The sequence below is a fragment of the Gopherus evgoodei genome, chromosome 3, assembly GCF_007399415.2.
Source record: "Gopherus evgoodei ecotype Sinaloan lineage chromosome 3, rGopEvg1_v1.p, whole genome shotgun sequence".
NCBI classification, from domain to species: Eukaryota; Metazoa; Chordata; order Testudines; family Testudinidae; genus Gopherus; species Gopherus evgoodei.
Window position 1 is genome coordinate 3,789,722 of NC_044324.1, and position 26,411 is coordinate 3,816,132.

General features: G+C 47.0%; 2 protein-coding genes across 3 annotated transcripts in view; one reads left to right on the forward strand and one right to left on the reverse strand.

Annotated features, from left to right (window-relative positions):
* Positions 1 to 2,965: 2,965 nt before the first annotated feature.
* On the reverse strand, positions 2,966 to 17,072 carry LOC115647770. Of its 2 annotated transcripts, none has more exons than XM_030554547.1 (4): positions 16,805 to 17,069; positions 13,242 to 13,368; positions 8,120 to 8,664; positions 2,966 to 3,804 (listed from the first exon to the last, which is right to left on the reverse strand). In XM_030554547.1, the coding sequence occupies exons 2-4, from the start codon at positions 13,351 to 13,353 to the stop codon at positions 3,709 to 3,711; spliced, it is 753 nt and encodes a 250-aa protein (XP_030410407.1). In that variant the 5' UTR covers positions 13,354 to 13,368; positions 16,805 to 17,069; the 3' UTR covers positions 2,966 to 3,708. The 2 variants fall into 2 exon arrangements, with proteins under 2 accessions (XP_030410407.1, XP_030410408.1); XM_030554548.1 differs by lacking the exon at positions 2,966 to 3,804 and adding an exon at positions 3,932 to 4,478 and having other exon boundaries at positions 16,805 to 17,072.
* Positions 17,073 to 22,239: 5,167 nt separating this feature from the next.
* The window catches only part of GALNT6 (polypeptide N-acetylgalactosaminyltransferase 6), a 39,943-nt gene continuing 35,771 nt past the window's right edge, over positions 22,240 to 26,411 (forward strand). Inside the window, exon 1 of the mRNA XM_030554549.1 lies at positions 22,240 to 22,316. The gene's annotated coding sequence lies outside the window, so the exon portion shown is untranslated. The remainder of the gene's footprint in view (positions 22,317 to 26,411) is intronic.

Consider the following 26,411-nt stretch of genomic DNA (forward strand, 5'->3'; position numbering starts at 1 on the left):
CTAGGATCAAGCCCTCAGAGAAGACACTTAACTCAGTTGGAATCTTAACAGATGCGGATTATAATAAACAAAAAAAATTCCCCCAACCCTGCAGGAGTCTAGTCCCAGATGGAGCTCTGAGAAGCTCCTTATTCTCCTTCTGTCTGCATTCTGCCACCATTGCAGGCTTGGCAACCATCATTTGGTTAAGGGGAACACAATCAAATAAGTTTGATGGCCTTGGTTCATAGGGCCTGATTCAGCCAAGACCTTAACCACGTGCTTTGCTGAACAGTGTTGGGATCAGGGCCATATTCAGCAAGAGATCCTTGTTCATGTCACAAAAAACACACCAGATGTTTGAGACCTGACTGCAGGAGCGGACTGGTGCAGGCCCAGGATGTTTGAGGTGCCGAAAGCATCCTAATCTATCTAATAAACAGTTACATTATTGTCTGAGCCAAGTGACCAGTGACCATTTCAAGGCACATCTTGTGAACCAACAAGGATATAAACTGGGCTGATCAAAAATTTTCCTTTGACATTTTTTTACCGACAGAAAAATGGGGGTTTTGAGCAAACAAAAAAATGTTGCATAAAGTGTCCCTGTTCCTTGAAACATTTTGACTTTTTGTTGGAAAGCTGAGAAAACAAACATTTTCAGCCAAAATATCCCCAAATCTTTTGAGACTTTTTCAGCTGAAATTTTTTCATTTCTCATCAGAAAACTGGCAAAAAATGAAAAACAAATTAAGTTTCACTTTGCTGAGGAAAAGTTGAAATATTCCACTGCAAATTTCAATGACTTTTTTTTATTAATATTTTCTGTGGGGGGAAAAAACGGCATTTTCTGGCCAGCTCTAATATAAATTATATGCTATGGTAGGGTTACCAGATAACACCAGTGAAAAAACGGGACGGGAGTGGTGGGTAATAGGCACCTATATAAGAAAAAGTCACAGAAAACGGGACTGTCCCTTTAAAAACGGGATAGCTGGTTACCCTATGCTATGGGAAAGCCGAGAATCTCACCTTCCTACTAAGACCAAGACCTGAGAAATGCATCCACAACAACATTCCCAGTTGGTCAGACGATTGCCAGGGAGCGCACATGCTTGTTTCTATAATAGCCCATTGTAGGCAACAGGATCCATAAAAAATTGAGTAGTAAAAATAAAACCACCTGGGAGCTATTGCACATCCTATGCAGCGTCTGCACTTGCAAACATCAGCCAACACATGCTTATTCAGAAGTGACACCGCATCCATTTCGGTGAGCTCAACCCAGCCCACTAGACTGAGATGCCACCTACTCCCTCTGCAGTTAAGACAAACAAGCTGAGTTTAAGGTTATTTGAGGAGGAAAGGAATCGTCATGCCAATGAAAAGCACTAGATTAAAAAAAAAGTTTATGTCAGTGTGGACCATCTGTCTAGTTGGGGTGACTAACGGCTCCTTATAACATGACATTTTAAAATGTAACAAAGTATGATCAAAAAGTAAAGCTAGTTTTTATGGCACTTGGGGGCCGGGGGAGGGGGAGGTTAGGCTGTGACTCAGGCAGGTGAGCATATGACTAACTATAAACCTGTGAGTAATGCTGTTGAAGTCAATGGGGCTATTCACATGCTTAAAGTTAGGCACGTGCTTAAGTAGCTTGCTGGATCAGAGACCCAGAAAGGAGAGAAATGTGCGGTTTGTGTCCAAAGATTCACTCAGTGCAACTACCCATGTGGTGCCACCCCCCATCAATGCAATGCAGCCCCACACAGACACACACACTGGTATTGACTCATACACAACACAAATGCTCCAAGCACTCCTCACCATTATAGTATCATATACTATTACTTTATGTAAAAGAGACTGTCGATCAGCAATATACCGAAGATGTGTTTAGTTCCTGAGAAAATCCGTCTGTGCTTTATTTATTTTTTTAATAAAATTTGCTACACTGGCTTTCAAAGCAGAAAAGATCTGGCCTTTTTCTTCTGGCAAGCTCTCAGCAACCCAATGCCAGCTAGAACTTCATACCGACCAAATTTATGGCCATTCTCCGTATGCTGGTTTTCTGATACACTGCTTCCAGTAACTCAGCATGGGGTGAATATTCTCTGGACCACAAAGGAGAATAATTAAAAGCTGTCCTCTCATTATTATCTGGAGTAGCCTAGCTGCAGAGTGAGAGAGAGAGAGTCTGTCTGTCTGTCTGTCTGTCTGTCTGTCTGTGTGTGTGTGTGTGTGTGTGTGTGTGTGTGTGTGTGTGTGTGTGTGTGTGTGTGTGTGTGTGTGTGCGCGCGCGCGCCGGGGGTGGAGGGAGATAGAAGCGATTTCTTTTGGATGTAGTTATGAACAGGAAGGGGAAAAATTATAAGACTTTTGTCTGAATGCTTATGAGTGAACACCTGAGGCTTAGCACCGTCCTCAAAACTGGAATATTCATTGGCTTTCAGCAAAATAATCAGTCTGATTCACTGCTGTGAAACAATAGTAACTCCACCCAAGTCAGAGGCGTCGCACCTTTATCAAGGCACGATGTTGTGATGTACGTTAAGCTGTCGGTCTCTGCATGGAAAAAGCTCCTGTGATCAATGACTCACACCCAAAAAATACCCAAAACTGTCATTAATCTCCCCAAAGAAAAGTCTGGGTATTTTGATAAATAACTTGGCATTTGTATAAGTCAGAGTGGCACTAATGTCATCTATCACCGTATACACCCGCTTTCACCCAGAATCAATGCTGCATTCACATTTGGCGCCAGATGTCAGAGCCTTAATGGCACATCAGAGCAGGAGGAAAGGTGAGACGTTTTATGTCCAATGAATATCCAATGTAATTAGCGCCCCTTATATTGGTGACTTAGAAGTCCAGCTCAGTATAAGTTCTTCCTTTCTTTTTATTTTTCTTTCTTTTTTTTTCAAGTTACAAGGGTGATTAAGAGGCTGGTTGCCACCAACGCTTGACAGAACGTGGTTTAGGAGAATTAACAAGCTTGGACATTCCTTTATTGGAGAGGTTACATTTCTGGGAGGAGAAGCAGATATTATTTTCTCTTTGTCAGCACAAACATCTGAGCCACAACTTCATGAGCTAAAAGATCCAGCTCAAAGCCGACAGAGCTAGACAATCTATTTTTCACGTGATTCATTTCTGCTGCCGCCCAAAAAAATGCAGATTTGGGCTGATGGAAACAATTCACAAATTTGAGTCAATATTAGTGAATATCAAATTGGGTCAAATATCAAAAAATATCAAAAAAATCAGAAATGTTGAAATGGTTCATTTTTTTTGTCATTTCCAAAATGAAACATTTCATCTGAGAATTTCACTTCCTTTTCTCAAATTGCTATTTGAAAAAGATGAAAAAGATAAAAACTCAGAAATGAAATTAAATGTTTTGTTCAATTCAAACCAAATTCTTTTTTTACTTTTTGAGCTTTGCTGGAAAAACTGAACCATTTTCATTTCAGGTCAACCCAAACCAAATTTTTTTTTTCACAATGCTTCAGTTCAGCCACTGCGTCAAGAATTCCCTTATTCCAACAGCTCTACAGGAGGCTCATAAACCCTCATGTTGTCCAGCCACTAAAGGGGGGTGGAAAGCCATCCTCTGTAAGCTGGGTTACAAGTACATGATGATACCAACGCTATTCAGTATGAGCTATGAGTTGCTTTTAATAGTCACCTTGCGCTGCTTCCCGCGCTGGGGAAATGACTTGGCAAAAGTCACATGTCTGTGTATGCAGAGTACCCTTGGAGTTCAAAATCCCCGCTGTGATCAAGTGGACTGTCTTCTACCACCCATCCTGGAGTCCAGGAAGTCTAGAAAATTATTAAAGGGAAAGAATGATGACTGGGTTAACCAAGATAGGGGTATTATTTGCGTTTGGCTTTTAAGTATGTTTATTTCCATGGGTCTTTAATTCCCATGATCAATCTTGGCTTCTTGTTTAAAAATAGGCACTGCTTTCAGGAAACTCTGCTTGACCAGTGGCTGGCCTCTGCTGCAGATATAAAAAGAGATCACACTGGTCCCGGGGAATTCCCCTGTGCAGAACCACCCTAGAGCTAACCTCTATGCCCCTGTGCTTCTCCAATTGTTCCACAGTGTATGCTGGGGGCTGAGGCAGGAAGAGGGGTGGCTGTAGTACTTAGCAATACAGTTGTCATTAAGACAGAGCATCCCCAGGACTGCTCTAACTTATCCTCTGGCCATGTCAACCCTTGAGCAGCCAGAATGCAGAAGGTGCAAGTGTGGTTTAAAGCCAGCTTTTGCCCCTGCCCCTCCTCTAAGGTTGCACCTCCTGAGAGACCCAGTGCAGAATCTATCCAGCTATGTCTCGGGCTATAGTGTCAGATATGTCCTTGTCAGCAGCTCCTCTGTTTCGCATTTTAATTCCTTCAGAAACCCCTTGACAATCCCGTCCCATCCTTGTTATTTATGGCACTTGAGTGTCTCGAGTTGCCCATCACTTCCTCCTTGGAGACTCCAATCTCTGCAAAGCCACAGTGTGATAAACGGGCTTTTGTGAAAGGTCAATTGGAAAGCTCTGTAATTTCCTTTTTGCTGCTTTATTATTAAGTGCTGATAAGGCACATTTGGATTTTACAAGACGTCCGGTTTTTTCCTTCTTAAAAAAAAAACAAAAACCAGTAACCCTCGGTTCAGTGCTGACTGTCCTTAGAGGTTACTATTAATAGCGTCATTATAATGAGACCCCATTTTTGGAAAAGTGACAGGAAATTATGCAAATACATGCTTGCATTACAATAAACTGTCCCCCCCACAGCCTCCCAACAACAACCTGCACACTCCTGGACCAGGACTCTATCGCCTTAGGGCGATAACTGGACAAACACAGAACGAGGCGACGGTCCCTGCCCACAAAGATTTTACAACCTGACAAGAGACGTACTGACAGAAGGAGGAGCAGAAGGAAGCAATCAGATAATACTGGGCAGCGTGACAGGCAGCATCTCCGGAAACCAGTAGCCTTTCAGTGTCGCAGCAAAGACAAGTCTTTGGAGGAGGGGCTTAAAGGAGGCTAATGAGGTAAGGTCTTATTTTTTTTAACTCTGGACTTGAAGGGTGCCTTGCACAATGGAGCTGTGACAGCATGTGAATAGCCTAAGGCGGACTCCTCGAGCTGTGCACCTCTGCCAGCGTTCCCACATGGGCCAAGGAAAGGCGATAAGCGGTTAAGGACTGTATGGTTAAACACCTGTCAGAATGATTTAGCTTGTCAGCGAGGGACAGTTAGAAAGAGGGACGGAGGGGAAGAATGGCAGGACCAGAGAGGCCTAGGAGAGATCTTGCCTCACGTCGGGAAAGAAGGTAAAAAACCTTCTGTTGTGAGAGACAGGCACTCATATGGCACGTTGTAAAACAAGCACGTGGTGCTGGACCTACGCAGGAGTGTGTGAGGTCTGTTTGCATGTGGACTCTGGAGTAAGGGAACACTACTCTGTGATAGAGCCCAGATTCTTGACTGGGGTCTCTAAATCCTACTGTTATACAAAATTAATTACGCGATAATGGCTGAGGTATTCAAAGGGGCTTCAGGAAAATGGATGTCTAACTCCCCTTGGCACCGTGGGTGCAATTTACCCATGCATCATGCTGGATTCTCCATCACTGACCATTTTTAAGTCAAGACTGGATTTTTTTTTTTAAAAGATCTGCTCCGGGAAATATTAAGGGGAAGTTCTCTTGCCTGCATGATCCAGGAAGTCAGACTAGATGATCACAATGGTCCCTTCTGGCCTTGGAATCTATGAAAGGGGAAATGTTGCTTCCAACTTATTAGGGGTCTGTAACAGGGCTGCCCCTTTGAGGGCCCATGGGGACTGGGGAGCAGCCAGCCCTGTTCTTGAGAAGAACCCAGAAAACATGTGCTGGGACTCATCCAACCCAGCTGACAGCATCAAGGGACTGGGTCGGATGAGTCCCAGCTCGAGGATATAAACGAGGGTCCGTGCTCTGTCAGGGAGCCTGGGACCAGGAGAGGACTGGGAGTCATATTCTCTTGAGGTCTAGCAGAGAACTGTGAGAGGCAAGCCGGTCCTGCAGAATACCCTAGCCTGGGAAATATATAGGGCATTAAGCTGCTGGAGCCCAGTTGAGAACAGGACTAAGGCTACAGCCGCAGAGTCAGTGTAGATGCTCACAAAAGCGATGGGAAGGATTCTCCGGTCACTGAAGTTAATCCACCCATCATAAGCAGCGGTAGCTAGAATTCTTCCCTCAACCTAGCGCTCTCTACACCAGAAGTTAAGTTGTCTTAACTGTGTCACTCAGGAGTGTGGATTTTTCACACCCCTGAGGGACGTAGTTGGGTCAACCGAGCTTTTTTGATGCCAACCTGGCCTAGTATTTTGTGGTGGTCTGGTGTTCCAAGTTTCTTTTAGAGTGTGCGTGTGCTGAAGGATAAACAGGGCCGTGAAGTAACTGGATTGCGGCAGAGTGTTTTCCCAGGCTGGTGATAGGGTGTCCCGGCCTTTGAAAAAGGTTAGTGGGGATATTACATGCATTTGCAGTAGGCCCAACAGAGCAGTGGCCGAGCACTTACCCTAGAGGGCCCAAATCATCTATTTTTCAAAAGGGTTTGGATGAAGTCCTTTGGAAGAGGCTGTGAAGGAAAATATCAATACGGGGTAAGCGGCAAAGCCTTGCCAATGAATTAAATATGGCTTAGTTATAAGCAATGTGGAGTTAGAGTGCAAGGTTGGTCCCTCTGACGGGGAGAAATGGATGGCAGAGTCCCTTGGGATTTGCCGGGGTTTGGACAATATTCTAGACTATTCAGAGAAGGAGGCAGACAGTAGCTGAGAGTGTCAATGGCCCACAGAAGGGCAATGAAGGTGATCAGACCCTCCTAGAGTACTTACAAATGGGCTGTCACCTAAAAAGGGCTTAATAAATTTATGAGCAAATACAACGTTTATGACGATGCATTACAGCAAGGTTATCAGAGCTCATGCTCAGGGCATCAACTGGCTGCCCCGAGGCGCAGGGAAGAATTACTCCGCATGTGTACAACAGAGTTATACAACTAGCTAGGTATAGCATGTGAGGGGGGTAATTTTGGGGGGGTGGATGAATCCAGCACTTCCCCCTTAAAAACATGATGCTAGAGCAGATGAGCGAATGGTCAGATCCTGTAGGGCAGCGCTTCCCAAATCATGGGTCACAAATGAGGTTGTGCCATGAGCTGATGGTGTCATGGATCCCTAGCATGTGGAGGACACCATTTTGCTCCGTGCATCCTCGCAACAAGTACTTACTTTGTAATGAAAGAGGTGCGGGGGCTCAAGCAATTTTTTTACATTCATAACTGATGCAGCAAGCTCAGAGACGCCGGGGCTAGGAACCGCCAAGCCAAGAGGTGCCAGGGCTCAGCCCTGGCACAAAATAAGCCGTGCTCTATAGTGGGTCTCAGCACCCATCAGACAGAGCTGTTCAGTGGCACTGCCGCTGATCAGCTGTTTGGCAGCACCACCAACCAGCTGATCAGCGGCTCAGTCAGGGGATTAGGGGAGGGTGGAGAGCAGCAAGCGGGTGGAGCAGGAGTGGGAAGAGGTGGAACGAGGGCGGGGTCTCGGGGAAGGGGGCAGAGCAGGGGCAAAAAGAGGCAGAGCACGTGTGGGGCCTTGGGGGAATGGGTGGAGTGGGGGCAGGGCCTCAGGGCAGGGGTCGGTGCCTCTGGTCCCGGAAGGAAAAAAATTCATTAAAATTGGGTCATGCTGGCAAAAATTTTGCGGAACTGCTGCTGTATGGCAAATCCTACAGTCTATCAGAGAAAGAGAATAGTCCCGTGATTAGGGGCTAGCTTAGGACTTGACAGTCCTGGGTTTCTGCTTTTGCTCTCCACAGACTTTGTGGCATGTCACTTAGCTTTTCTGTCCCCATCTCTGAAATGGGTCTAATAAATAATTCTTTCTTTCACCAGGCTGTGGTGGGGATAGCTAAGTTGGAAACTGTTAGGTGCTCAGATACTATAGCAAAGGGAGCAATGAAAGTACCTAAGCAGGGACTGTCTTTTTGTTCTGTGTTTGTGCAGCTCCTAATGCAATGAGGTTTGGTCCAGGGCTATAGTAATACAAATAATAGATACTGTTATGTAACCATATACTGTACCTGTGTGGGTCCTCGTATTTCTATAGGAATGTTAATTTCTGCTGCTTGAAGGGAAGTACTTTCTGTCTGTAAATCTTGTGGTGCTTCATAAAGATCCAAGAAACTGGGAAAGGAGCCTACGTCCTCCGGATTTAGGGCAGCAAGCTCTGGAAGTATGGGAGGGGCTGTGGATTTCTCTTTGTCCGCTTTCAAGGCAGGAAACGTCATATAATTTTTCAACAGCGTGTCACAAGCCGCCTTCTTGCCCATGTGTGGTTTGTGGTGGTTCTGGCTGGAAAGTGCTATTGCGAAATCTGCCTTCCCCTTGGCACTGCTTAACAAGCTGGCGTTTGCTGTACTCGGGGGGTATTTAATATCAAAACTAGAAACCATGTGTGCATCTTGTGGCTGGTCCCGAAGAACTGCAGAGTTGGGCCATGTAGGAACTGTTGGGTTGGAAAGGATAGAGCTGGGAACCTTTGGTAATTGCTGTTTGAAGATGATTCGCTCTGATTGCGCTAATCCCCCGTCGTCTGTGCACTGGATTGGCATCGAAATTGGCATGTCTTTAAAAGAAAACAGTGGGGCCACTTATTCATGGGCCTGAAAGGAGGTTATTGCTTTTGTTTGCATCTCCCCCCAGTGGTATCGTTCTCCTTTTGTGAATCATAGCCCTATAAAATAAACACTAGTGACGGGGCACTGGCTATACAGCAGACATGGCCAGGACCGCCCGGGGGGAGGGGCAAGTGGGGCAATTTGTCCCAGGCCCCAGGCTCCGTGGGGGCCTCCAAGAGAGCTTTTCAGGTCCCCTGGAGCAGGGTCCTTCACTCGCTCTGAGGGCCCTGGAAAACTCTCGCAGGGACTGGGCCCCTGGACCTTCTTCCGCTCCGGGTCTTTGGTGGCAGGGGGTCCTTCTGCTACGGAATCTACCGCCGAAGTGCTCCAAAGACCCGCGGCGGGGGTTCCTTGCGCCCCGAGACCCGCCGCCGAAGTGCCAGGTCTTTGACGGCAATTTGGCAGTGAGGAGCCCCCACTGCTGAAGACCCCAGGTCCCCTGAATCCTCTGGGCAGCCTTGGACATGGCTACCCACTCATCTCAACAGGCTGCTCCTGAGCAGGAAGGTAAAAGCAATTCCATCACCTTGCTTAATTATGGGATGATGGGAAGTGCTCTATACCAGGACACAAATGCAAATAAGCCTGCCTGGTAGCTAACATCACAGGTGAAAATAGCCTTGAATCTTAGTACATCCCTTCTTGCTTTGAATTCAGGAAAAATTACAAAACTCTACTAAGTGAATTTGGGTGTTTTTTTTCTTTGCATCTTGTGGAACGAATGATGTCAATGATGTCACAGGTTGATGCATGCTGGAATTTCTCTAGCAAACCAGGAAATGTCAGAGAGGGCAGAAAAGAATAATTTTAGATAGGTATGTTCTAATCTATGCTATCTAGGCTCTTATACCACACTCATCACTGTAGTAATAAAAATAACAACCTAACCCTTTCATCAGCAGATCTCAAAGCCGTTTACAAAGGAGGACAAAATCACTGGCCTCTCTGTGTCTCAGCTTGTCCAGCAGTAAAATGGGGAAGTGGCTTGCCCACAACGAGCCAGCAAGCCAGTGAATAAAACCCACATCTACTAAGTCCCAGTCCCTTGTTCTGTGAGCTAAAACACACTGCTCTGAGTAGCTGAGCCCCTTTCAGTATTTCGTTAACAATCTGACTAGCTTCTCTCACAGGTGTGTTTTCTTGTCTTCTCCCCAGAGGGAGAAGTGTGTGCAGTGCAGTGACTTGTTCCAGATGTTTTTTTAATCTAATATATAGAGACACACGTTGCTATATGCTTATGTTACAGAAAACATGGTCAATATTTATTTGGTGTATTACGGTAGCACCTAGGGGCCCTAGTCATCGGCCAGGAACCTAGTGCTGGACAAAAACAAACACAGAACAAAAAGACAGATCCTGACCCCGAAAGAGCTTACAACCTGGCTAGTGGGGCCATCCAGAAAGTATTTCTGATCTTCAATCAGCTCTCCTGGTAGCTTTGCATCTTTAAAAAATATATAATCATAAGCTCTCGGGGAAAGACACTTTCATGGCCAGGCAGTGCCCAACCAGCACCATGGTGCTCTGGCTCTGATTGAGCCCCTCTCTAATACCAATAACAGTGGATCGAAGTTTGGTTAACATAAGAACATCATAAGAACATAAGAACGGCCATACCGGGTCAGACCAAAGGTCCATCTAGATCAGTATCTGTCTACCGACAGTGGCCAATGCCAGGTGTCCCAGAGGTAGTGAAGCTAACAGGCAATGATCAAGTGATCTCTCTCCTGCCATGCATCTCCATCCTCTGAGGAACAGAGGCTAGGGACACCATTCTTTACCCTTCCTGGCTAATAGCCATTTATGGACTTAGCCACCATGAATTTATCCGGTTCCCTTTTAAACATTGTTATAGTCCCAGCCTTCACAACCTCCTCAGGTAAGGCGTTCCACAAGTTGACTGTGCACTGTGTGAAGAAGAACTTCCTTTTATTTATTACAAAACTGTTTGGAAAAACTGGATTTTTCACTGGGGGGAGGGAGGGGAGAAATTGCAAAAAGATGAATATTTGCACAGCTCCATTGCTAGTGTCCCTTGGTGAATATTTTGCTCCATAAATGAATCTCGTAGGGCGCATCTACGCTGGAGCTAGAGGTGTAATTTACAAACCTTGGGTAGATAGACCCACCCTGGCTCTGAGTCTACCAGTCATGGCGCAGCTGCAGTGGGGAAGGAGGGGCTTCGCATCCCAAATAGAATCCCGCCTCAAATCATAGCTATGTACTCGGCTGGCTAGTCCATCTTGCCACTCGCGCGCTGAGATTACGCTGCTTTTTCTTTTCTTTTTCGTGCACTAACTCACTCAGAGCTAGCGCAGGCATGTGTACCTAGGGTGACCATCAGAACATAAGAACGGCCGTACTGGGTCAGACCAAAGGTCCATCTTGCCCATATCCTGTCCTCTGAATGGCAGGTGCCCCAAAGGGAATGAACAGACTGGTTATCATCAAGTGATCCATGCCCTGTCACCCAGCCCCAGCTTCTGGCAAACAGAGGCTAGGGACACCATTCCTGCCCATCCTTACTAATAGCCATTGATGGACCTATCTTCCCTGAATCTGTCTAGCTCTCTTTTGAACCCCGTTATAGTGTTGGCCTTCACAACACTCTCTGGCAAAGAGTTCCAGAGGTTGATAATGCGTTGCATGAAAAATAATTTCTTGTGTTTGATTTAAACCTGCAACCTATTAATTTCATTGAGTGGACCCTTGTTCTTGTGTTATGAGAAGGAGTAAATAACATTTCCTTATTTACTTTCTCTATACTACTCATGATTTTATAGACCTCTATCATATCTCCCTTTAGTCACCTCTTTTCCAAGCTGAAAAGTCCCAGCCTTATTAATCTCTCCTCGTACGGAAGCCGTTTTATACCCCTAATCATTTTTGTTGCCCTTTTCTGAACCTTTTCCAATTCCAATATATCTTTTTTGAGATGGAGCGACCACATCTGCACGCAGTATTCAAGATGTGGACGCACCATGGATTTATATAGAGGCAATATGATATTTTCTGTCTTATTATCTATCCCTTTCTAAATGATTCCCAACATTCTGTTCACTTTTTTGACGGACACTGCACATTGAGTGGATGTTTTCAGAGAACTATCCACAATGACTCCAAGAGCTCTTTCTTGAGTGGTAACAGCTAATTTAGACCCCAACATTGTATATGTATAGTTAGGATTATGTTTTCCAATGTCCATTACTTTGCATTTATCAACTTAAATTTCATCTGCCATTTTGTTGCCCAGTCACCCAGTTTTGTGAGATCCTTTTGTAGCTCTTCGCAGTCTGCCTGGGACTTAACTATCTTGAGTGGTTTTGTATCATCTGCAAATTTTGCCACCTCACTGTTGACCCCTTTTCCCAGATTGTTTATGAATATGTTAAATAGGACTGGGCCAAGTACAGACCTTGGGGGACACCACTATTTACCTCCCTTCATTCTGAATACTGACCATTTGTTCCTACCCTTTGTTTCTTAGCTTTTAACCAGTTACCAATCCAGGAGAGGACCTTCCCTCTTATCCTAAGACTGCTAATTTTGCCATATTTTCCCAAAGGGAAAACAGGACACTGCATAGGGCTGGCCCAAGTTCCCCTTTCCCTGCCACGTGCAGGGCCAGTCCGAGGCCTCCCTCTACCTCCACGTGCGGGCCTGCAAAAGATCTCCTGCTGCCCTCCCATGCGGGGCTGGCCCAGCCCAAGCTGCTCTCCCAAGCCCTCCCTCCCACGCAAGGCTGGCGTTGCTGCTCCCCCACACCCCACATGTTCCTCTGTGCCCCATTAGTGGTTGCACTCCACTTTTTTGGCAAAACTCTGCATTTGTCTCATTTTCTCTTGCCAACTGATGATCTGTTGGCAAGACCAAATGGGACAAATGCCCAGTTTTGCCCAAAAAGTCAGGACAGCTGGGACAGTGCTTAAAAAAGGGACTGTCCCAGCCAAAACAAGACATGTGGTCACCCTATGTGGATGTAGAGTCCATAGAATCATAGAAGATTAGGGTTAGAAGAGACTTCAGAGGTCATCTAGGCCAATCCCCTGCTCAAAGCAGGACCAACACCCACTTTGTCAAGCCAGGCCTTAAAAACCTCTAAGGATGGAGATTCCACCCCCCTCCCCAGGTAAGCCATTCCAGTGCTTCACCACCCTCTCAGTGAAATATTGTTTCCTGATATCCAGCCTAGATCTCCCCCACTGCAACTTGAGACCACCGTCAGCTCCAGAGTATGCATACTCTAAAAGACGCTGCATCTGTCATGAGTCCTCTGAGGATTCCGAGCATGATTCTTACCTTGACTGTCTGCTTGGTATTCAACATTCTTATTACGAGGTATAAGGTAGTTCCCATTTCCCATCCAACACAGCATAAGCAACTGCCACAACAAATTGTGCCCCCTCGGACAAGCTACGTGCATAATCCAATTATAAGGTATGTGAATTCCTGTTTGATTGAGCTTCAAACCTCCTTTAGGGCACCAGAAATTGTAACCGGCACAAACCGAAGCAGTGTCCCTTACCAGTCATTGGTTCCTTCTTCACAATTAACTTCTGTAGCAGCTGAGCCTGCTTTGCACATAAATCCTGCAGTTGCGTGAATTCTTGGTAAAGCTGGAAAAACGCTTCTTCCATTTCTCTAGTGCCTGGCTAAGGGAAAACAAAAGCTAGCATAAAATGATTAGCCCTGAATGTTACTAAAGAAGAAACAGTAGCAAGGAGCCAGGCAGGCACTGTGATGCTGGAGGAGCTGTTGTAATTGATACAATTATTATTTATTTGAATTGCAACAGTGCCAACAGAGTTACACTGGACTCTGAATAAACACATAATAAGAAGCAGTTTCTTCCCCCAATGCATTTGCAATCTACCAGGGAAGGACAAAGAGTGGGAGGGGAAAGAAAGGGGAAGTGATTTGCTCAAAGTCACAAGGTCAGTGATTGGCAGCCGTGGGCCTAGAATGGAGGTCTTCTGACTCGTAGCCCAGCAGTCTAGCCACTAGGCCATGCTGCCTCTCAGGAATAAAAAGTGAGAAGTTTGTAATTACCCTTACAAAAGACAAACCAGGCAGGCCTGAGTTTCCTCATTGATTTGAAGAGGAAGCAGAATAAAGCCATAGTTCAGATATGTTTAGGGCTGCTTCCTCTGTGGGGGGGAAGGCTTGCTTTTGCTTAGAATCATAGAACATCAGGGTTAGAAGAGACTTCAGAAGGTCATCTAGTCCAACCCCCTGCTCAAAGCAAGACCAACACCAACTAAATCATCCCAGCCAGGGCTTTGTCAAGCCAGGCCTTAAAAACCTCTAAGGATGGAGATTCCACCACCTCCCTAGGGAACCCATTCCAGTGCTTCACCACCCTCCTAGTGAAATAGTGTTTCCTAATATCCAGCCTAGACCTGCCCCACTGCAACTTGAGACCATTGCTGCTTATTCTGTCATCTGCCACCACTGAGAACAGCAGAGCTCCATCCTCTTTGGAACCCCGCCTTCAGGTAGCTGAAAACAGCTATCAAATCCCGCCTTGCTCTTCTCTTCTGCAGACTAAATAACCCCAGTTACCTCAGCCTCTCTTCGTATATCATGTGCCCCAGCCCCCTAATCATTTTTGTTGCCTTCTGCTGGACTCTCTCCAATTTTTCCCTTCTGTAGTGGTGGGACCAAAACTGGACACAATACTCCAGGTGTGGTCCCACCAGTGCTGAGCAAAGGGAAATAATCACTTCCCTCGATCTGCTGGCAGTGTTCCTACTAATACAGTTCAATATGCCGTTGACCTTCTTAGCAACGAGGGCACACTGCTGACTCATATCCAACTTCTTATCCACTGTAATCCCCAGGTCCATTTCTGCAGAACTGCTGCTTAGCCAGTCGGTCCCCAGCCTGTAGCGGTGCCTGGGTTTCTTTCTTCCTAAATTCAGGACTTTGCACTTGTCCTCGTTCAACCTCATCCGATTTCTTTTGGCCCAATCTTCCAATTTTGTCTAGGTCACTCTGGACCCTATCCCTACCCTCCAGCATATCTACCTCTCCCCACAGCTTAGTGTCAATTGTGAACTTGCTGAGGGTGCAATTCATCTCATCATCCAGATCATTAATAAAGATGTTGAACAAGGGGATCTTTATTAATGATCTGGATGATGGGATGAATCCTGCTTTGAGCAGGGGGTTGGACTAGATAACCTCTTGAGATCCCTTCCAACCTTGATATTCTATGAAAGCCAGCCCCAGGACCAACCTCTGGGGCACTCCTCTTGATACCGGCTGTCAACTAGACATCACCCATGAAATATTACCATCAACCCATGGGAAGTCATGAATTTCATCCCACCTGTGATCACTAATGCCCTGCAGTAGCCAGGGAGACAGACATGAAAGGGGAAGATTGCCAAAGGCATATGTGGGAACTGGGCCCATGATTTTTTTTTCCAGCGGGAATTGGGCCACAAACTTCCCTTCGTGCCTTTTGAAAATCTCCTCCTAAAATACCGTGCAAGTGGAAAGCTAGTTCATGGCTCACGAGTTACTCCATAGAAAAAATCTTTGTATTATATTTAGCACATTCCTCCTTGCCTTACCTGCCATACTGTGGATTTGACTTTGCTGTTTGCACCAATTATTATGGGGGGAGAGGAAAGGAAATAAACCCAGTGCTCAGAGGAAATCTGAGCCACCTACAAAGTAAATTGTCGTTTGCAGGACTCGTCCATCTCTATTAGTATAACTATGCAAATGAGCTTTGCTTCTTCTCATAATTTCCAGTTTTTTTCTGCAGCTCAGATCTGAAAGTTTAAACTCTAATTCCATAATTAGGGGCTCGGTTAATCCGTCTGATGAAACCTCCCCTGCCTGTTAGGAAGATAGGGATGATTCTTTATGGGCTATTGCTGCAATTATTAGCAAACAAGGAGCAATACGCACAGCACAAAGAGAACTTTTGACAAAACTGTAAAGTAAATTGCAGTGCGAGATGTTTATGTCTCTGTCACCCCATGAGCACGGCTTGGAAAAATATTTAGATCATATTTTCTGCTGTCTGGTTCCCAGTGATTCCTTTCACTTTTACAGAACACACCAAAGCTATTTTGGGCTCTTCATTAATTTTACAAGCCTAAGATGCACTAGCCAGCGCCTGATCTAATGTCCCAGGGAATCGACAGGAGCCTTTCCATTGATTTCTTGTTATTTATGTGTACCCAGCAAGCCCGGTTATGGCCCAGGGTTGCATTATGCTGGCCATTGTATAATTATAAACACATAACAAAATACTTCAGTTAAAACATTGCATTGGACTATAGAAGCATAAGCCAATCTCAGGTGTACCATACTAGAAAGAAGTCACTGCAGAAATCTTGTGGGAAGCAAACACCAGGAATGTGGTACAGATCCTTAATACACATTTCATACAAAAGTTATAAATTAATATACCAGTGAATTATTAAAAAGTGCATGACTTGGGGGTTTAATTACTGAGTTTGCCTTCATTACATCGATTGCATTCAATAAATGCTTTAATAGTTTATTGCTATTTAATTTCCAGCAATTACCATAGTGAAGATGAGATCGCTGTGGAGTTAAGAATTGTAATCTGATATGCAACCTGCCAGTTATTCACAGTTTAAGATCAAAGCAGTGATCCCAAAATGGCAAACCTTCCTGAACCTTGACCATCTGGCTGACGACTTCTGCTTTAACCTTTTACTCTGGTTCGGAAGACAAAGGAGCATGCTAGCATAACTTCTGAGACTTCAGTAGAATGGCATTGATACAACTGAGAGAAGCATATGACTCTGAATCTTCTGCCTATCCCTCAGTATATTAGCCGGGTGACACTCAGTTGCTTTAGATGTGAAGCAATCAGATATGTTGCTCATAACAATAAGTGGGGCCATGGTGACCCCCTGCTTTGCTGTCGTGGCTCGTTAAAAGATGTAGGCCATATAGTTGTCGGCTGCAGTCACCAGCAATGGCTGCCCGGTTCTCTCCTGGGCTTCCCTTAAACGCTCAAATCAAGCGAGTTACTCTAATCAAGCAGTCACCCTATACACCTGCTGAGCACAAAGGGCTAAATTTCCAGCGAGAACTTACTCGTGCTGGGTCTCCTCCTTTCGTTTGCCTCTCTGCTGTTGCGTGGCATTTGGGTCTGTGAGTTTCAGCTGAAAAAATTCATGGGGAGCACTCTGGGGGCAGGGAATTTCCCCTTCAATGTTGATGTTAATAGTGAAACCTCAGAACAGCGACAGAACAGGAAATAGAGTAGCAGTGCAGACAGTCTGTGCAGACTGCAGAGCAAGGCTTTCAAATTAGGTTCTGCAGGATGCTTTGTATCCCTGAAGGAAAGCATCAGAGGGGACTGGTATTAGAGTTAGTGTTGCCCGGGGGTTGGGTCACTGGATTAGCACAGCTCTTCTGAACCCCCCTACATCTGGCTCATCCTAACCTGCTGTGGGACCTCTGACAAGTTACTTCATCCATCTCTGTTTCCCCTCCCACGCTGTGTCTGTCTCATCTGTTTATTGGGTGAGGTCTTTAAGGGAGGGGCTGTCTTTTGACTTGATGCTTGTGGAATGGCCACCCTCTTGGTCAACACAGCGGAGGCTGAACCTCCGAGCTAAAAAGCCTGAACTGCTACGACATGAGCTACAGAACCAAGGCTCTATATCTAGGGATTTGAATAACTCAGATCTTCTGTGGATTGGCACAGAGTGGGGAAAACCTGTAACATGCTCTCATTGGTGGGTTACATTTGCCTAGCATGGGGTAGCCGTGGTCTTGGCTGAGGCCTTTAGGTACTACTCCAATTGTGTAATAATATGATTTACTCTTTCATACAGAAAGACATTCCTCGTGGTCAGGTCATCCTAGTCTATTGACTCCTATTCAATTAGGGTGAAAAATCAGGACAGGGGATGGGGAGTATTAGGCGCCTATAGAAGACAAAGGCCCAAATATCGGCACTGTCCCTATAAAATCAGGACATCTGGTCACCCTATATTCAATCCAGGATCCAGGCCAAAACTGTTTGCCTTGGTTTTTAAAACTCTCCTTGGACTTACCCTTATGATTTCAAGAACCTTGTGTGTGGCTAGTTGGATTCTCATGCCCGCTGACGCAGCCTCTTTCTGCTCTTTCCCACCATCTCATCAAACAATTCCTGGGGTGTGGGTGCAAGGTTCAAATTCCTCAGCCCCTTTGTTGCAGAAATCAGAATTTCTTCCAGCAATCTAAAACAGATGGCTGTCCCAATAGGTCAGTGTTTCCTAGCACTGCATTTTTTGTGTATCATGTCCCAACGTAGCCGCATGCTTGCCACAGCTCCTTCTTGTGTTGCAAATATTAAAACTAGCTTTTGACAACACCCGCCATGGCAAGTTCAAAAAAGTTCCATTCCTTTGATGGTGCCTTTTCAACATTTTGTCCCCAGCCACAAGCAGCTGTTCACCATTGATCTCCTGCAGTACTTCAGATGTCTTTTAGCTGGATAGCAATCCCAGCAGTACCAGATTTCTAGAAGCCACAGCTTCCTTGCAGTAATGGAAGCTAAAGTAACTGCATCTCCCTGGGTCTGAGATTTGTGTAGCTACCACCATCTAGTGTTAAAAATAGGTATTCATGAAAAGGAAACCATTGCATTCCAGTCAAGTTGAAATACTGGGGCTGAATCTTCAGATGCTGTAAATCAGTCCCACATAACATAGTTCCTTGGCGTCGGTGAAGCCAGGCCACTTTACACCAGCTGAGGATTTGACTCTTGCTTTTAGCTGTAGATCAGAACAATCAGGATTGTATCAGGCACCCTATAAAATACACAAGATAAAACAATTCCTGCCCCCAGGAGTTTGTGTTAAAATTTAAGATAAAATGCAACAAGCTGGTGCAATAAGCATTCAGAGGGGATGACAGAGGAAGGAAAGGAGTCACACAGTTGCACGGGATAGCAGATTTCGACTCACGAAGTTTAAAGGTATAAATAAGAATTATTAATGTTCTCAGTTAACCCTGCGGGTCAACTTGCCAAGCCACTGTAAACTGACAGCTGACTGTAATGTTGAAAATGGGCTTTGGGAGGGGATCTGAAGGAAGACAGGGGCTTCAAAAATTAGTTTGGGGAAGGCATTCTAAGAAGGCATGGACATGCCAGAGAGAGAAGGGGAGAATTAGATTCTTGTCCTGCCCATGTTGCACCAGAGCACATAATATTGATCCACTACAACAGAAAACACACATTTTCTGTGAATACTTAAAATGCTTTTAGATAAATGGGAAACAAGAACCCGTGTCCATAGTGAACCAGTGCCCTTAAGCAGTAAATATATATGGGCAATTAAAACACTGAAAGAGTTCAAATTCCTCCTAATTTCCATGCTAATTCCTCAGGCCAAATCCTGTGGTCCTGATTCAGGTCTTATCCCAGCAAAACTCTACCTGGAGTTGGACACTAGGGAGCAGAGGGTCAACTGATGTAAATTGATTTCAACGGTGCTGCGTTGGCTTAACTCGGCTTAACTCGGCTCGCAGTGGAAGGCAAATAATGATAAAACTGCCATTGATTCCAATGGCAGCAGTGTTAGGCCAGTGCTAAGTGCTTTTGAAAACCTGGTGGAAACATGGTCATTTGTCTGACTGAGGCTTGGTCTACACAGGGAACATATATTGGTATAACTGTGTACATCCATGTCCCGATACCAATTTAAACCCCAGTGTAGACATTTACTGTAAAAGTCAGAATAAAAAAATCTTCAACCCTAACAATGATAAGCCTATTTCAGGGGTCAGCAACCTTTCAGAAGTGGTGGGCCGAGTCTTCATTTATTCACTCTAATTTAAGGGTTCACATGCCAGTAATACATTTTAACATTTTTTGAAGGTCTCTTTCTATAAGTCTATAATATAGAACTAAACTATTGTTGTATGTAAAGTAAATAAGGTTTTTTAAATGTTTAAGAAGCTTTATTTAAAATTAAATTAATATGCAGAGCCCCCCTCCCCCGGACCAGTGGCCAGGATATGAGTAGTGTGTGTGCCACTGAAAATCAGCTCGCGTGCCGTCTTTGGCACACGTGCCATAGGTTGCCTACCCCTGGCCTATATCATAGAAGAATCTTAGAAATGTTGGGCTGGAAGGAACACTGAGAAGTCATCAGGTCCAACCACCTATGCTGAGGCAGGACCAAATAAACCTAGACCACCCCTGACCAGTGTTTGTCCAAACCAGGCCTGGACTCTGTGCGTGGTCCAAGACTAGAGCACCCATGGAAGAAAAAAAATGGGTACTCAAAACCCACCACCCACCCACCGATCAGCTGTTTGGCAGCAGGCTCAAGGCACTGTGGGAAGGGGGTGGGGCAGGCGTGGGAAGAGGCAGAGCGAGGGCAGGGCACTCGGGGATGGGGCAGAGCAGGGACAGGAAGAGGCAGAGCAAGGGTGGGACCTTGGGGAAGGGGTGGATTGGGGGTGGGGCCTCAGTTCAGAGCAGGGGAGCAGCATGTACCCAGAAAAATGAAAGTCAGCGCCTGTGGTCCAACCTGTTTTTAAAAACCTCCAGTGACAGGGAGCACCTTGGAAGCCTATCCCAGAGCTTAACTATCCTTAGAGTTCGAAAGGTTTTCCTAATATCTGACCTTAATTTCTCTTGTTGCAGATTAAGCTCATTACTTATTACTTATACATTACAGTTATGGAGAAGAACTGATTACAGGCCTCTCCATAACAGCCATTAACAGATTTGAAGACAACTCAGGTCCCCCCTCTGCTTTCTTTTCTCAAGACTAAACTCGCCCAGTTTTTTTAACCTTTCATCACAGGTCAAGTTTTTTAAACCTTCTATCATTCTGTTGCTCTCTTTTGGACTCTCTCCAATTTGTCCACATTTTTCTACACCAGTGGTTCTCAAACGTCTGTTTCACATAGCCCCTTTCACATAGCAAGTCTCTAAGTGCAACCCCCCCCTTTATAAATTGAAAACACTTTTTTATATATTTAACACCTTATAAATGCTGGAGACAAAGGAGGGTTTGGGATGGAGACTGGCAGCTCACGATCCTGCATGTAATAACCTCATGACACCCCCCCCCCCAATTTGAGAACCCCTGTTCGATAGTGTGTGGGTCTTGAGAGGCTAGCAGAGAATATTTGACTTCGAAGGGTAAGGATATCAGAGTGAGATTTTCTTGGCATTAGATTGTAGTAAAATTTTCAATGCCGTTGTGCCCGACAGTTGCTTTTCATTACCCCGCTGGGGGCCACAACCCAGTAGATGAGAAATGCTGACTAGAACAGCTGCATTGATTTAAACGAAGAATCTAAAGAACAATTTAGCAGGAGAACTAGGAAAGAGTGGAGGACAGAAAAGGAGAAGCTGCTGTGGCAAATTTACTGTGACATCTCTCCTTATCCCTCCACCAGCATCTTTACTGTTTACATCCCTGACACTTTTGGCTGGGAGCCTACCAGCTCTCACATAATGAATCATTTTAGCTCTGGAAAGTAGTTGAATAGGAGACGGCCAGGGAAATATCTTGATGCTTCAAGGAGGAGTTGATAATTCAGCTGTGACATTCTTCCTTGTGAAGTATTATGAAGATAAAACTCTCGTTTAGCGCTGTGGGGTGCTAGAGAAATGGAGGGGCCTGGCCCCTTGTGCTTTGGGATCCCCTGACCCTTTTCACGAGCATCTGAATGTTAAACCTGGCACGTTGAAGAAGCACAGTCCCTGACCTCCCTCAGCAGCACCTATGGACAATGACATTCCCTGAGAACCCAGTCAGGAACTCTTAAGCATTAGGAAATTATAGGCACCACAGGCACTAGGGACCCTATAGCACCTTGCAGCAGCCCCCTCACTAGGATCCCACCAGAGCCCCTGACACTAGGACCCAGCAGCAGTCCAAGCATTAGGAACCCCAGACAGTAGGACCCTATAGCACCCTGCATCAAACCCAAAATCAGGACCCTATAGGAGCCCCAGGCATTAGGGCCCCTATAGCACCTTGCAACAGCCCCAGTATTGGGACCCTATGGGAGCTACTCACACCAGAACCTCCACAAGCATGTGGCCACCCCAGCATTAGGAGTCTATAGGATCCCCGGAGCCTACAGCATCCTGCAGCAGCCAACACCCAGCATTAGGAGCTTATAGGAGCCTCAGTTACCAGGACCCCATAGCAACCTGCCACAGCCCTGGTATTAGAAGCCTAAAGGAGCCTCTGGACCCTATAGCACCCTGCAGCAGCTGGAGGTATTAGGAACCTGTAGGAGCCCCTACAGCCTGCAGCACCCGGGGTTTTAGGAGGCTGTAGGAGCCAGGACTTTATAGCGCCCTGCAGCAGCCCCGCCATTAGGAGCCCGACACGTGGCAGGCGCTAGGACCTCGCGGCGGCCGGCAGGGCGGAATCGGCGGCGCTAGGACCGCGCGGCGGCCGGGATACACCTGTGCCCGGCGGCGGCGGCGGCGGCGGCGTTTCCCCGCTGCCTCCCCCGCGCCGGAGCCCGGGCAGGTGAAGCGCCTGGCCCCGCCCCCGCCCCCGAGCCGGGGCTGGGCCACCTGACGCGTCCCGGCTGTTGCAGCCGCGTCTCGGGGCTCGGAATCTCCCCCACCCAGGTGAGTCCGGCTGCTGGGGGGCGCCGGAGGGGGCGGTATCCCCCGGGGGGGGGGGCGCTTACTGCCTGGGGGAAAAGGGGGCGCTGGAGGGGGCGGTATCCCCCCCGGGGGGGTGTCGGCTCCCTGGGGGAAAAGGGGGCGCTGGAGGGGGCGGTATCCCCCCCGGGGGGGGTGTCGGCTCCCTGGGGGAAAGGGGGGGCGGTATCCCCCCGGGGGGGGTGTCGGCTCCCTGGGGGAAAAGGGGGCGCTGGAGGGGGCGGTATCCCCCCCGGGGGGGGTGTCGGCTCCCTGGGGGAAAAGGGGGCGCTGGAGGGGGCGGTACCCCCCCCGGGTGGGGGCGCCTGCTCCCTGGGGGAAAGGGGGGGCGGTATCCCCCCCGGGGGGGTGTCGGCTCCCTGGGGGAAAGGAGGGGCGGTATCCCCCCCCGGGTGGGGGCGCTTACTCCCTGGGGGAAAGGGGGGCGGTATCCCCCCCCGGGTGGGGCGCCTGCTCCCTGGGGGAAAGGGGGACGGTATCCCCCCCGGGGGGGGGTGTCGGCTCCCTGGGGGAAAGGGGGGCGGTATCCCCCCCGGGGGGGGGCGCCTGCTCCCTGGGGGAAAGGGGGGGCGGTATCCCCCCCGGGTGGGGGCGCCTGCTCCCTGGGGGAAAGGGGGGGCGGTATCCCCCCCGGGTGGGGGCGCCTGCTCCCTGGGGGAAAGGGGGGGCGGTATCCCCCCCGGGTGGGGGCGCCTGCTCCCTGGGGGAAAGGGGGGGCGGTATCCCCCCGGGTGGGGGCGCCTGCTCCCTGGGGGAAAGGGGGGGCGGTATCCCCCCCCGGGTGGGGGCGCCTGCTCCCTGGGGGAAAGGGGGGGCGGTATCCCCCCCCGGGTGGGGGCGCCTGCTCCCTGGGGGAAAGGGGGGGCGGTATCCACCCCGCCTGCTCTTTGGGGGAAAGGAAGGGCGGTATCCCCCCCCCGGGTGGGGGCACCTGCTCCCTGGGGGAAATGGGGGGCGGTATCCCCCCCGGGTGGGGGCACCTGCTCCCTGGGGGAAATGGGGGGCGGTATCCCCCCCCGGGTGGAGGCACCTGCTCTCTGAGGGAAAGGGGGGCAGATGGCTCTTGCTGGAGTAGGGGGCACTGGAGGGGCTGTATTCTCTTGGTTGGGTGGCAGGGTTTGCCCCCTCAGTTAGGGGTGGCTATGGTAACCTGGAGAGAAGAGTGGTATTGGGGGGCAGCAAGTCTCACGTTGGTGGCAGAGGGGGGCTCTCTCTGGTTTGGGGAAAGATTGGGGACAGGCAAATCTGCGGCTGGACGGGTTGTCACGTTCCCCTAATTGTCCTGTATGATGAGTTCAGTTCCATACCCCAGTAGAAGTTGCAGGCAGAAGAGGGCCAAGTGAGGTAGGGGCTTCACTGAGTAGTGTGCTGTGAGGTTAGACCTCCCTATTTTGGCAGGTCAAGGACGCTCTTCATGGGGATGGCTTTTGGCTGCTTCTCCCCAGCCTGGCCAGCTTTTCTCCCTGAACATCCAGTTTCTGCCAACAGCTTCTCCCAGGTGGAGCCTCTGGAGGGGTGTGATGGGTTCCCATGGCTGCACACTCCCTGCTCCTAACCAGGCTGCTGTTGGCGCTCCAGGGGATGCGGATGTGCATTTGGAGCCAGAAGCTGGAAGGCACCAAGCACACCTGTGAATGCTGGCTAGGTTTGGGGAGCGCTCCGTGCTAAAGTTTGACGTATCATTATACTCCTGATGTTGCCAACCTCTCATTTAAAAAATCACAATTGGCTTAAATATCATTAGAATTTTTTTTAATTAAGCAATATTTCTTGCATTCTTTTATTTGGTTTCTGAGCCCTTTGGGTGCACTCTGGTTACCTTCACAGGCTTTCTCTGCAAGATGGAGGGCTATTTTTTAATTCCTTTCTATTATTTTAATGAAAACTCAGGTTTTTCACCATGATTCCAGGTGCGGAGGCTTTAAGAATAACACTAAATAGTGTAAAAAGCGACAAAGAGTCCTGTGGCACCTTATAGACTAACAGACGTATTGGAGCATAAGCTTTTGTGGGTCAGTACTCACTTCGTCAGATGTCTGTTAGTCTATAAGGTGCCACAGGACTCTTTGTCGCTTTTTACAGATCCAGACTAACATGGCTACCCCTCTGATACTAAATAGTGTGACACTTGCAGTATAATCATGAACTGTAGCAATGCAGAACTTGCAGTATATGAAATGTGTGGAGTATCTGTAGAATAACAAAACAGCCATTGTATACAATAGTCCCGCAAGTTAACCTTTATTTATCTTCTTACAACTTTAGTTAGAGGATTCAAAGGGGGCAGAATAGATTTGATGTAATTGGGGTAGGCTAACAAGCTAATCGCTAGATAACTGTACCTGACTATGTTGTACAGGGAGGGACAGACCTAGTTTTTAAAGAAACAGGGGAAAGGCTCAGTTTCCCCCCTAAAGGTAGCCAAGTACATTGCTGTTGTGCAATCCCTAAGCTGGTGTGAACATCATGGCAGTTATGAATGACCCCTGTCTAAGTCTGCCGAGTTCCTTTGTGATTTCACGCTGTCTTCTAAAGAGGCACAGAATAAGCTTGTCCATGCCTAGACTCTGAAAGCTGGAAAGTACAGCTATGATTAGCTAGTCTGCCTTTGAACTTCAGCCAGTGATTTCTGCAGTGGATGAAATTATTCTTTGCCTATTAACATAAGTGAATGCTATTGAGCCCAGTAATTTGTGGTTGAACTTGGGCATATATTTAGGCCAACACCCAGTCTTGATTTTTAAAAACTCTGAGTGATGACTAATTTGGAATTTCCCTTAATAACTGTCCTAGTGGCTAATTAACTCTAGCTATTAAATGTTGCCTTTCACCCAGGCATCTTCAGCTCTAGTTTTTTTTATATTAACAGTCAGTGCAAGATCAGTTTTTCTGCTGCAAATGGGCACATGGATCTGTACTCAAGTAGATTTTGGCCTACCATATCCATCTAGGGCATGACTCCTTCATGGCTCTCTAGGCCAATATCACACCCTCATCAGGACGTTAAATGAAACCCAGTATTAGTACAATGTTAGGGGGAAGGCTTTGAAATGCACACACATTCAGGACATCCATAATGCAGCGTCAAATGCAGACCGGGTGGAAGCAGTCGCAATTTAGTTGAGTTCAAACAAAGTTGCACCTGCTTACACCTAGCTTGAAATTAGTTGAAGATTCCAAGAGCTTGATTTTGGTCTTCATGACAGTGACCAACAGATGGATGTTTTTAGTTCCTTGACAGGATTTTTTTTTTTTTTTAACTTACGTCCTCTCTTCCTAGTCCTCCGTGGTTACTAACAATACTGTACTGTCAGAAGACTTCAAACAACTTCCACCAAGATCAGGAATCAGTTTGGTCTTGTGTTACTATCCTTTACAGACCTTCTAATTAATTTTATAGTTTTGTTAGTTTTTTGTCCTGAATCAAAATGGTGATAGCAGTACAATGGTGGTAATAGAAAAATATATGTATTATTTATTCTTAGTCTTTCTAATTGTGTTTTCATTCAGCACCAAGCATGCTATCAGCACTTGCCTTTTCCAGGTACTTATTTCCTGTCAAATACAAAGCCAAATGGAAACTCTCCCGCTGACTTCAATCAACATTAATTTTTTAGCTTAGTGAGCATGGTGGGAAGCGTGTAGAGAGAGAGTCTTTCTCTTGGAAATTATATGGCTATGATGTCTCTCCCTGCGTGTAGCCTAACCCAGGCTAATCTGATGTCACTTTCTTTTATGGGACAATGTGTGGTCAGTGAGTTAAACCAAAAGACACTTGAACACCTGAGCTGAGGAGTGTAACCCTTCCTTAGGGAAACTGAGTGGAATAAGATTTAGATACAGAACTGCTGTCCAGGAAAATAACTGAGGGGAGATGGTCTATAGAAAGGGGCAGGGTACAAAGGAAAGTGGTGATGCTAAGTAAAGGTGTAATGGTGTTCAGGATGAGATACAGTGATGGATTTGCTTTCTAGTGGTTGGTATTCGTGTCGTTGATGAGAGAGACATCCCGTGTACCTGTTGAACCTCAGTTACCTATATGGCTTGTCCAGTCTGCTT